The sequence below is a fragment of the Cervus elaphus genome, chromosome 29 (genome assembly GCF_910594005.1).
Source record: "Cervus elaphus chromosome 29, mCerEla1.1, whole genome shotgun sequence".
NCBI classification, from domain to species: domain Eukaryota; kingdom Metazoa; phylum Chordata; class Mammalia; order Artiodactyla; family Cervidae; genus Cervus; species Cervus elaphus.
Genome location: NC_057843.1, coordinates 11,617,216 through 11,629,648, shown reverse-complemented (window position 1 = coordinate 11,629,648; position 12,433 = coordinate 11,617,216). Strand labels below are relative to the sequence as shown.

The window sequence follows — 12,433 nt, the reverse complement described above, 5'->3', positions numbered from 1 at the left end:
TTGTTGCTTCGCAATGCGATGTTAGTTTCCGCAGTACAGCGTGAATCAGCCACACACGTACATATATTTCCTCTTCTTTGGATTTCCCTTCCCATATACTTTAAATTATCTCTAGATTACTCATGATATCTAATACACTATAAATGCCAGTTTAAATGTAAATAGTTGTAAATACGGTGTAAATGCTTTCTAAGTAGTCACTGGTCACTCAGCAAGTTCACGTTGTGCTTTTTTGAAACTTTCTGGGAAGTTTTAATATTTTCTTCTGAGGTTGGTTGAGCCTGTAGATGTGGAACCCATGAATATGGACTGGCGTTCGTTTTACACACACAGACACACACACACATGTACGACAGTGACAGTGTGAGGGAGTCAGTCGTGCCCGACTCTGCAACCCTGTAGACTGCAGCCCGCCAGGCTCCTCTGTCCATGGGATTTTCCAGGCAAGAATACTGGAGTGGGTTGCCATTTCCTTCTCCAGGGGATCTTCCTGATCCAGGGATCGAACCCGTGTCTCCTGCACTGCAGGCAGATTCTTTGCCGACTGAGCTACGAGGGAAGCCCTATGTGTATGTATAATAAATTGTATTTATTTGACAGTGCCGGGTCTTAGTTGAGGCACTTAGAATCTTCCATCTTTGTTCATTGTGGCATGTGAACTCTTAATTGCAGAACATCTGGTCTTTTCTTAGTTGTGGCATGTGAGATCTAGTTCCCGGACCAGGGATGGAACCCTGGCCCTCTGCATCATTGTAAGTGCAGAGTCTTAGCCACTGGACCACTTAGGGAAGTCCCCCAGTTGGCATTTTGAGTTTATCAAAATAACCAGGGATTGCTCCTGACACTGTGTGGGTCACCATGCCAGATGTCTGCCCAGTGTGGGTGAACCTTGTGTAGTAGAGGTCTGTGCCACCCGAATGCCAAGAATGCCCCAGTGAGAACATGGAGGGCAAGAAAGGGGAGGAAGGTCATTTAGGATAGAGAGGGAGTCTGCCCACAACCTCTGTGGTTACAGGAACCATGAAAGGCAGCCGATGCTGGGAGCTGTGGGCTGGCTCTGAGAATTCAGGCAGGAGTGGCGGGGAGGGGAGAGGGGGAGAGGTAATGCCTGTCCCAGAGCATCAGATATGGATTTTAGGGATCAAGATGCTGAGAGGCGGCAACTGTCACAGGGAAGCAGAGCATGATACCTCCTGGGCAGGAGAATCTGAAAGGGAAGGACCAGTTCATCAGAGCAGAGAGGGACAGACGGATTCCCACCCAAATATAGACGCATCTGCAGCGGAAGACTGTGGGGAGGGGGTCATGGCAGAAGGCTTCCAAGGAAAACAGTTTTTCAACCTTAATTACAGCATTCTCCGACCGTAAACTACAGTTTCTCTGCGACTTTAAATATAGCCTTGGTTCCTGAGAAGAGTTTGAAATCTTTATTTTTACTGACCCAATTGGCTGTTTTGAAAACCCACTCTGTGAACTCCATAGAAGATAATCATCAAAATATGTTCCTTGAAGTTCCTGAAGAAAGCCCTTTTATTCAGTTCCTCGAATCTCTCCCCCTCGCTGACTCTGATGGAAGACTGCAGTCCCAGAAAGGCCAAAGAGTGAATTAACTCCACATTTTTGGTCAGCCAAAAGCGAGCCTGAGTCGACGACCACAGTTGTGTTAGCAGGTTGGGGCTATTTTCCGCCTCCACAGGGGAGAGGTGAACCTGGTTTAACCTCAACGGAGCCAGGAGTCACACCCAGCCACGTGCCCACTCGGGAACCTTCAAATCGAACTCTCTAGACGTGGCTCTGTGGGAGTCAAGGCTTGAAAAAACAAGGGCGTTCCCTTGTGGCTGTCCCTCTGATATTTGAGTTGGATGACATGACCGTAGGTATGGAAGAAACAGAGGCGCTTTCAACTCTCCAGTGGTTGCCACTGCTGCATGAGACTGAGCTTGCGGCGCTGTCTTCGAAGGCTAATTTGTTTGTAAAGTTCACTACTTGGAATCTGGGTAGAGATCGCTAGCTGAAGTGTGGGGCCGGTTATGCCTTGGGTAGGTCATGTGGGATGCTCCCTCGTGACAGCCCCCTCTAGAACAGGGGAGGCTGAAACAGACATACAAAGTCTTTGAGGTTTGGTACCCCAAACAGCAAGCTGTCCCCAGTTTGTCCCAAAAGAGAGGTTTACCCAAATACTCGTGAGTTCAGGCATTACCCTATCCCAAGGGTATACTCCTTTCCCAAGCCCCACTCGCTGCCATCCCAGTAGCCTCTATCCTGGAGTCAGCAAAATGAAAGAAGGATGAAAAAGAGAGACAAAATACAACTAGAGCCTATTTCTGCCTTCCTGGAAAGGTGACCTCGTTTAGACACCTATGGAGACCTCTCCAACCATCCCAGGACCCGGCAGCCCATAATATTTGACATGATGGGGTTCCTTAGTTTTCATCATGTCAAGAAGCCCTTGATTTCATGGATGGTTTACATTTGATGCAGGAGAGAACTGCAGCTGGAGAAGGCAATGGCACCCCACTCCAGTACTCTTGCCTGGAAAATCCCATGGACGGAGGAGCCTGGTAGGCTGCAGTCCATGGGGTCGCGAAGAGTCAGACGTGACTGAGCAACTTCACTTTCATTTTTCACCTTTATGCATTGGAGAAGGAAATGGCAACCCACTCCAGTGTTCTTGTCTGGAGAATCCCAGGGATGGGGTCGCATAGAGTCAGACACGACTGAAGTGACTTATCAGTAGCCTGAGTTGAGAGGGCCGTAAAAATGCTGGTAGGATTCTAAAGTGATCACTGGGCACAGACGGAGAAAATTAAACCCCTCTCCCACAAAAAGGGAGTATTTTTAGCCTTTAGGAGCGAAAAATCATAACCCTTGCTGTAGCTCTGGGGAAAGGGAGGGGAAGCAGATCCCAGATTTTGCTGCACCACCCCCAAACCCCTCTTTCATTCCTTTTCAATCCAAACATTAGGCCTCTCCCTGTATATTCTTTCAAAGTTTCTGCTCCTTTAAGCCTTTGCATCCTGAATTCATCAGAACTCCCCAGCACTCCCTCGCCATGGAGAACTCTAAAAATAGATCATGTTTAAACCGTATTTTAAGTCATTAAACTTTTGTGTGTGTGTAAAACTGAGCTCTTAATCAAAAAGGGCAGAAGTTAGCAATACTGTAAGGATGCAGGCCTTCTCAAAGGGTCAGTAAACCCATCTTTTTTGAATATCCGCATGAGGTCAGCCCTGTGTTGAAAGAGGCCCAGGAAAGACTTCCTGACCTCAAGGAGGTGACAAACTGCTGGCAGGCCAGATGTGCAAACAGATGCCGGGCCCAGATGGATGAGGCCTTTCTGAGCTCTGTGGCTTTGTGTGTGTGTGTGTGTGTGTGTGTGTGTGTGTGTGTGTGTAGCTGTGCAAGAACTCCATAAGTGTATTTGCATCTTGCTTCAGATCACTTCCCTGGTGGCTTAGATGGTAAAGAGTCTCCCTGCAAAACAGGAAACCCGGGTGCCATCCCTGGGTTGGCAAGATCCCTTGGAGAAGGGAACAGCAACCCACTCCAGTATTCTTACCAAGAGAATCCCATAGACAGAGAAGGCTGGCAGGCTACAGTTCATGGAGTCGCGAAAAACTGGACACGACTGAGCGACTGACACTTTGACTTTTCAGATTGCTGGGCAGTTAGGAACCACTGACTAGCTAACAGATCACTTAACCTCTCTGAGCCTTTGTAACATGACAAGTGGGCTCTGTGACTTACAAGTTCCCTTCCCAGTCCCCCTCTCTCTGAAAACACAGGAAAGCCAGGGCATCCGACACTAAATGACGTGCCCCAGAAGGCGTGGGAACAGGCAGCACGGAAGACGGACTGGGGAGGAGATTCTTTTCCTGCGTCTGCCGACTCCACTTGGTCTGGTGCAAGGACCGGGTACAGATCCTGCCTCATCCACCGGCATCTCGCCCATCATCGCCTTTGTGTCCTCCAGCCAAGCTCTTCTCCATTCTTCATGTCTGTCTCCTCTCCCATCCTCTCACTGGCTCAGTCGTGGTGTAATGCGAGTATAATGAGTCCATGCTTGCGAGCAGTTTGGCTTCTAAAACCCTCACAAATGCTTTGGATTATGTTCTCATTCAGAGGAACAGGGCTGGGACAGTTGCTACAGCCTTCCAGACATAGGTAAATGAGGGGTCCTCAGGGTCCGTGGTTCAGCGCTAGTAAACAGGAAGTTTGAAGGATTAGAAAGGGAAGATCTCTTTGGGGACTCTGGGGAGCAGTGCAGTGAGTTATGGAGCCGAGATGTCAGCAAAGGGAATGGGGCCAAACACTTGTGAAGTCTCTCGTCTAAAGAGAGCTGAGATCGTGCCCACCAGCAGTTCCCTTCTCATGGGCTACCCCACGAGGCATCAGATGGGTCTCTGTGGATTCCCACTTGCTCACGACTGCCCATCTTGGGGCTCTCGACAGGAGAGCAGAGTTATGACAGAGCTGTGTGCTTTCCTAGGGAGTGTTCACTGAAGGTTAGTGTTAATCTTGCTTGATTTAAGCCTTCCCAGATTCCCTCCAAAGGCTATAAGCAGCAAAGTAATGAAATTGACCCTGGAAACAGAACAGGGAGGAGACCTCATCACGGGGGTGGGCAGAGAAGCCCCACCAGGGGAGGAGAGAAATGAGAAACGGGCAGGAAGGCCTGGAAGGCGTCCCCGCTCTAAGAATGGAAGGAATACCTCCCCAAGGGACCCTGAAGGCTGCGGTATATCCAACAGCGTCATTCTGGCTGAGATGTTGGGGGTGAGAGGGCCCCACTAGTTAGGGTGAGGTTTTGGTGGTCACAGCACAGAAGGCACCGCCTCGCCTGGGGTGCTGCTTTATGGAAAACTGATGGCAGAGCTGGTAACCTCCCAGGCAGAGTTATCCTCCTAAGCTCTTGGCAGATTGATGACGGGGTAGCAGCCCAAGACACAAAACAGGGCTGAGGGGTTGATTTCTCAGGATACGTAGAAAGGGTTCCCATCCTTGTCAGCCTTCCTTCTGCTGCTGTGCCCACCCTCCTCCAAAGCATGCACACACACACACACACACACACATACACACACATTCATGCACACAGCTGAAAACACTAACTCCATCACATAGGGGGTACGCGGAGTCTGTTACTATGGAGAGGAAACTCAAACAGGAAATTCAGGATGTTATGATACTGTTACTGATCAGGGTCCTTGTATTGGAGTGCAGTTGCTTTTACAATGTTGTTTTACTTTCTGCTGTATAGAAAAGTGAATCAGTTATATGTATAGCTGTATCTTCTCTTTTTTGGATTTCCTTCCTGTTTACTTTTTCTGAAGCTCTTGAGGGTAATTTACATACATCGTGGTTCTTTACTTCTGAACACTTCAGAGTGGATTTCCTAGGAACAGGAAGATGATCAGGGTACAGTCATGAACTATTGAATTTGCTTCAATTCTGTATCTAATTTACCATATGTATTCTGATGTTCATTAATAGATTTCCTTTTCCCTCCGGCACAGGATCCATTCTGACATTAACGACTGTATTTGGTTGTCATGTCGCGTTCACATAGTGTTGTCTTTTTAGACTCTAATATTTTTTAAAGTACAGTCCCCCACCAACTTTTTAAATACAATTTTCATGCTGTGTTTTTCTCATATTTCCTCATGATTCAATCGGGGTTCTGCATTCTCGGCCAATAAATTTCGTAGATGATGGTGTGTCCTGCTCAGCTGTCACATCTAAAGATGTACCATGTCCATCTGTCCCTCTCCTGGTCAGTGTTGCCTGATTTCCTCAATGTATAACTACTGAGGCTTTTTTCCTCCTCTGCAATAATAAGCAGTCTGTAAGGAGACACTTTAAGGTGGTGTGTAAAGGCTTATACATAAACAGACATACATGCTGTTCTTCATCAAAATTTTCCCAAGAGCTGGCACCCATTGATGGTTCTTGCCTGATCTGGTCCTGACCATGATGATCGCTGATCCCCTAGCTCCAGAAGTAATAAGAGCCCTCCCTTCTCCTGTCAGTTTGTCTGTGGTATGGATTCCTATTTTTTCAATGACTCATAATTGCATTATTCTACATAAATATTTCAGTACTCAAGTTGTTTAGGCTGGTTTCCATATACTTGTGACATGCCCCTACCATTTTTTTTTGAGCAGTCCCTTAATTTCTGAAATAGCAAGATGTTCCAGATTCATCTTCTGTCTACCTTTTGCCCCAACTGTAGAATTAATCATTTCTTCAAGGTGCCCTGGCTCTTTTTAGTGGGAAATGGTATGAGAGCCCAAGATCTGGGTTGCTAGGCCTGCTCAATGCTATTTTGATGTCTTTGCTTCCTGGAAATTTCAACAAAGTTATATGTCTACACACAGCTACACATATAGATACCTCTATACATATATGTGGATGTAAACAAATATCTGCATACATAAACACATTTTTGAAATTATGAATTCCCACTGATGCCTTCAACTTCAGTCCATCCCCAGAGGGTTCTTTCTTGCCTCTTCCATTCTATATTTCTGATCCCCTTTTCCATAGTGAGATCCCTGGGTCCAAACCAATCAATGCATTAACTCTATCTGCTCAGCCTTGAATTAATCTAAAATAACTTCCAAATTGCTTTACCCATGCTACAACAACAGAATAAGTTTCTTTGAAGGTTCAAGATTTGTTTGCACTTCTTCCCCAATCCTACCCTATCACACCCTAGACTGAGGTTACACAGTCCAAACTATGTCATAGTAGATTAGTTTTTTCCTTGTTTCTGCATTTAGTATATTTATTGTATTCACTCCAGCAAGCAAGGCTTATCGGGTTCCAAGTATTTTTATTAATAAAATTTAATTTTTCAATATGTAAAACTTAGCATACTTTTAGAAGTCCAAACTATACACAGAATTAGAGTGAGAGGACGGTGAATCTTTTCTGTAGTCTTTTCCCCCACTCCATCCCTTGTAGAAAACAGCTTTGCTGTTTTTTCATTGACTCTTCCTGTGTTTCTTCTTTTAGTGATAAGCATATATATGGATGCCTTATTTTCCCTTCTTTCTTATAAGAAGGGTGGCACACCATATGCGCTACTTTGCACTTGGTTGTTTTCTTGTAATACCTCCTGGAGGCGACTCCATATCAGTTAATAGAGCTGCCCTTATTCATTTGTTTAGCTGCGCTGAGCCCCACTGTGGGTATGTATACCATTGGATGTTAGTCAATCTCCTGTAGTTGCGTGCTTAGATAGTTCCCAGTCTTTGACATTACAAATAATCCTGTAATGAATAACCTTGCCACACATATTTTCAGATTGTCGAAGGTATTTATCCTAGACAAATTCATAAAAGTGTGATTGCAGGGTCAAAGGGTAAATGCATATATTAAACCCCCTCTACAAGCCTTGGGCCATTTTTGCTTTCAGACCCCAACTCTCCACCACCTAGGCCAATAGAGTGTATTGCCAAGCCTCTGCATTTTTGTCAATCAGATGGGTGAGAAATGTTATCACAGTATAGTTTTAAACTGCTTTTATCTTATAAGTAAAGTTAAACACCTTTTTATTCACTTGGGTTCCACTTTTATATCTCTTTTCATAATTGTTCTGGTCTTTTGTTCCTTTTTCTATAGGATTTTGTCTCCTTTATTTTTAAAAGCTCATTATAAATTTGGTATATTAATTCTTCATCTGTGATGTATGTTGTGAATATTTTCTCCTTGTTTGTCATTTGCTTTTTTGGCCATGCAGAAGTGTTGTTTTACTGTTTTACTTTAGTGTAGTCACAAGTATTCATCTTTTCTTCTATTGCCTCTGGATGTTCAGGCATGGTTTATAAAATGCCCCCACCAGATATCTCCCAAGCAGTTTAGTTGTCATCATCAGCTTGCACCCCCACATCCCAGCACAAAAGCCCTGGTCAGCTCCATGCAGACCACCTCATTTCTCAAACATTCACTGGGATGTTTGTGTTTATTCTCCCTATTTTGGGCATCTTTCTTCTAGTCATTCATAAAAAGACCAGATCTTGTAAGGAGGAAGGGGTATGTAATGTCTAGGGGAAGGGGAATAACCTTCTGAATGGAGGAATGCATCATTTGGGTTTTATTTAGGGAGCATGAGTTCCCAGGGAACAAGCACTAGATCAGCCTTCCGACATGAGACCTGTTCCTGCCTCAGTCCCGTCCACCCTGGCAGGTCCTGCATGAGGCAGCGTGTGAGGCAGAGGCTGTGCCCATCTTGTATCCTCACAGCACCCCCTCCTCCTCTCTGCAGTGCCTCTCCCACCCCACCCCACCTGGGCTGGACGCAGAGTCTTGATGGGGGCTGTACTGGAGCCAGATTCATCCTTGTCCCTGCAGAAGCAGAATCCTGCTTTGGGTACCACGTGCCAGGGATGGATATGTGCTGAGCCACATCAAGCAAGCTGTATTTCTTCTTGGGCTTCCCTGGTGGCTCAGTGGTAAAGAATCCACCTGCCAATGCAGGAGATGTGGGTTCCATCCCTGCGTTGGGAAGATCCCCTGGAGAAGGAAATGGCAAACCACTCCAGTATTCTTGCCTGGGAAATCCCATGGACAGAGGAGCCTGGGGGGCTGCAGTCCATGCGGTCGCAAAGATTCAGACACGACTTAGCGACTGAACACCAACATTTCTTCTTATTTCATGCCAGGGATCTGAGCAAGGTGTAGATAGAGTGGGCAGCTAGGCTGGCCTGTGTATTTTTATAAGTCTGCCAGAGATCATGAACTCTCCTCTCCCAGATGTTGGGATGTCCTGGTCCCTTAGCCATTCGATCCTGCCCTCCATCCCCCTTTGCTCTGATTACCATCAGGTCACCTGGAGCTCAGGTGGGCTGACTTGGACCCAGAGGTGAGGGTGAGCACAGGGGAGGGAGACTATAAATGAGCGGGGCATCTGGAGAGGGGTGGGTGCGGCACACCCCTGCCTGGGGTCTGACGGTGCTGGCTTCGTCACAGTGAGGTCAGCCGCTGGTGACGGAGATGCACTGTGTGTCACAGAAGAGGAGCTGGCTGCTGACGACGAGGACATGCCGTCCTTCCCGTGCACACAGGAGGGTAAGGGCTCCGGAGCACCCCTCTGATCCCCTCTCTGGGCTGAGAACCACCCCGCCCCTGCCCTCAGCCCCAGGCTGGGGAGAGACTTGCCAATCCACATGGCTTCACTGTCCGGGCTGTTCATTCCCCACCGCTCCCTGGAGACTTAAAGAGCAGAGTTGCACAGGCCTGGGTTATGCAGTACAGACGAAGTCAAAGTTTGTCACATGTGACATCTGTCTCCAGGGCTACTCCTGAGACCTACCGGGTACCTCTGCCATCTCCCCCAGGGCCCACCTTCCAGTTGGCCCAGAACTGTCCCCTTCATCATGCCACTCAAGTGGCCATTCCTTCTCAAGTCCACGGGACCCAGCTTGGCATGAGAAACCAAGGCCTTGTGAACTGTTATTTGGCGTAGGGCTTCTTGGCGGGTTTCAGTCTAGATTATCAGCCTTGGCTGTGCATTGTCATCACCCAGGATGTCTGAGACCGACCCTCAGAAATTCTGATCTCGTGGTCTGGAGCATGGATGGGCATCAGGGTTTTTAAACATTCTTGTTACTCATAATGCGCAGCTGAAGTTGGATCCATCTTAGAAATTGCACCACCGGGAACATCACAGCTTTCTCGCTGGGCAGTGACCACCTCCCAGGGTCTCCAGGAACACTGGCTTCCCTCCTGCTTCTGTACGAGGGACCAGCTGACCCACAGGAACCATCCGTTTGGATTCCAGGGGAACTTCAAGTGACCTCCACAGTTTGGGGACTAGTGACCGACCTTCTGGTTGGCCTGGGACTGAGGGGTTTCCCAGGAGGTGTGACTTAGAGTTTTTAAAACTGAGACAGTCTTGGCGAGGCATCCTGGTTTGCCCGATTCCGAGGAGTTCCCTTAACAAGAGACTTTCAGTGCTAAAATCCAGGAACATCCTAGGCAAACTGGGAGGAGGTGGTCACCCACTGGTGAGACAAGGCTGGCTGCCCCGTAGTACGGATCACGACTAAGGCTGATGCCTTGGACAGGGGCGACTCCCTACCATGTGGGCTGAATGACGACGCCACGGAGACAAAGGATAACGTGATACCAGTGTTCTTCCAAGGCCCTGACTCTGGTCTCACCTATTCCTAAAAGCTGTGGGCTTCCCAGGTGGTGCTAGTGGTAAAGAACCCACCTACCAATGCAGGAGACATAAGAAACGCAGGTTTAATCCCTAGGTCGGGAAGATCCCGTGGGAGGGCACAGCAACCCACTCCAGTAATCTTGCCTGGAGACTCCAATGGACAGAGGAGCCTGGTGGGCTACAGCCCTTGGGGTCGCTCAGAGTCAGACACAACTGAAGTGACTTAGCACGCATGCCCATTCCTGAAAGCTCCAGGACCTCCAGAAAAGGCAGTGATGTGGGTGGAGATGGAGACCAGCGAGAGCCCCCTTTCTGAGGTTGGTTCAAAATGTGCCGAGACAGGCCAGAACAGGAGAACTGACCCTTTTAGCCGCAGCCTCCACCACTGGGCTTTTTTTGTCGCCATCCCTCCCCACCCCCCACAGGCCGGCCGGGACCCCGCTGCAGCCGCTGCCAGAAGAACCTGTCTTTGCACACGTCCGTGAGGATTCTTTACCTCTTCCTGGCCCTGCTCCTGGTGGCCGTGGCCGTGCTGGCCTCTCTGGGTGAGTGCAGGCTGCCAGCAGGATTGGCTAGTCCAGGGCTCTCTACCCTGGGCTGTTGGGGAATTTCTCATCAGGGGTCTGTCGGGCACCAGAACCCCAAAGACAAGCACAGATCACTGCAGCTCAGGACCCACCACAGCATCTTCCTGGCTAGGGGCTCTGAATGCCTGCTCCAAGCTGTGAAGACTGGCTCCTAATTTCTGGCCAATAATGAGCTGTGTGGCTTTGGTCCCTCTCAGGACCTCTGTTTTCCTCCTGGTAGATGACAAGATGGGCTTCCCAAGTGGCTCATTTGTTTAAGCATTCTCCTGCTAATGCAGGAGATGCAAGAGATGTAGTTTCGATCCCTGGGTCAGGAAGATCCTCTGGAGAAGGCAATGGCAACCCACTCCAGTATTCTTGCCTGGGAAATCCCAGGGACAGAGGAGCCTGATGAACTATAGTCCATGAGGTCACAAAGAGTCAGATACAGCTAAGCAACGAACACACACACACACACACACAAATGACAGGATAGGACTAGACAGCAGTTCTCAGTTTCAGCTCCATGTTAGAATCGTCTGGGAGCTGTAAAAAATATGATGCCGGGCCCCACCCTGGATAATGGAATTAATTCAGTATTTAAGCTCTTCAGATGATTCTGGTGTACTTCCAGGCTTAAGGTCACCGGATCAGATGACTTCTAAGCCCTTTCCGTGGTCCATATGTTTCTCAAAGTGAGGTTGGATGCTTATCTGCATCAAGGTCACCCCCAGGATCTGTTAAAACACAAATTCCTAGGTCTCACCCAGACCTAGTGAATCAGAGTCCTGCCAGTGGGGCCCGGGGATCTGAAGCTTGGTGGTTCTCATATACTCAACAGTTTGCGTGACAGTCTGCATGCTGCCAGATTCAAGTAACCTCTGCCTTCTGCGGGCTTCCCTGGTAGCTCAGCAGTAAAGAACCCACCTGCCAATGCAGGAGTTGACAGTTCGATCCCCGGGTCAGGAAGATCCCCTGGAGGAGGAGGAAATGGCAACCTACTTCAGTATTCTTGCCTGGGAAATCCCATAGACCCAGAAGCCTGGCAGGCTGCAATCCGTGAGGTCGCAAAGAGTCAGACACGACTTGGCAAGTAAACAACAACAACTGCCTTCTGGATGCTAACCATTTATGTTTAAAAGTAAAAACAAATTTGAAAGCTTCTTACTGCAATCCCATTCCATTCCTAGCCTCATTCTTTAAAACTCTTCTGTACAAAGGGAAGCCAGTAGGTTTGCTTGCTCCAGCGGACTAGACACGAGACAGCCGGGCTGGGCCTTGGGTGAGGCAAGGAAGATACGGAGGATGGTCCCTGTGGGTGCCGACCCTGCGCTTGTATGACCCCTGGGGTGGGGTGCTTCGTCCTGACCCCTCTTAGAGATATGCAGTAACTGGCTTTCCCAGCTTGAAGGCAAGAGGCCAGCACGTTAATGATTTGAACGAACAAATCCTTGTTGGAATCATCTTCCAATAATCCTGAAGGTGTTAATGAAATTCAGCACAAGCCAGCACCTCCTACGTGTCAGGTATTGAGAACACTGAGATGAGTCCATTGCATTTCACCCTCAGAAGGAGTGGTTCTCAGTCTTGTCTGCAGGTTAGAATTCTTTTGAGAGCATTTAAAAATGCATGTGCTGGAGCCCTCCTCACCATGTGAATGAAATCATAGTCTCTGGGTAAGACCCAGGCTTTAATCATAGAG

The 12,433-nt window shown here is 48.2% G+C and overlaps 1 protein-coding gene across 2 annotated transcripts in view; it reads left to right on the top strand.

Moving 5' to 3' along the window:
- The window catches only part of SCARA3 (scavenger receptor class A member 3), a 34,482-nt gene that overhangs the window by 6,975 nt on the left and 15,074 nt on the right, over positions 1-12,433 (top strand). The window contains exons 2-3 of one of the 2 annotated variants that reach the window (XM_043891199.1): positions 8,971-9,069; positions 10,591-10,710. In XM_043891199.1, the coding sequence (XP_043747134.1) occupies positions 8,971-9,069; positions 10,591-10,710 (219 nt within the window). The remainder of the gene's footprint in view (positions 1-8,970; positions 9,070-10,590; positions 10,711-12,433) is intronic. The other variant, XM_043891200.1, reaches the window with a different exon arrangement.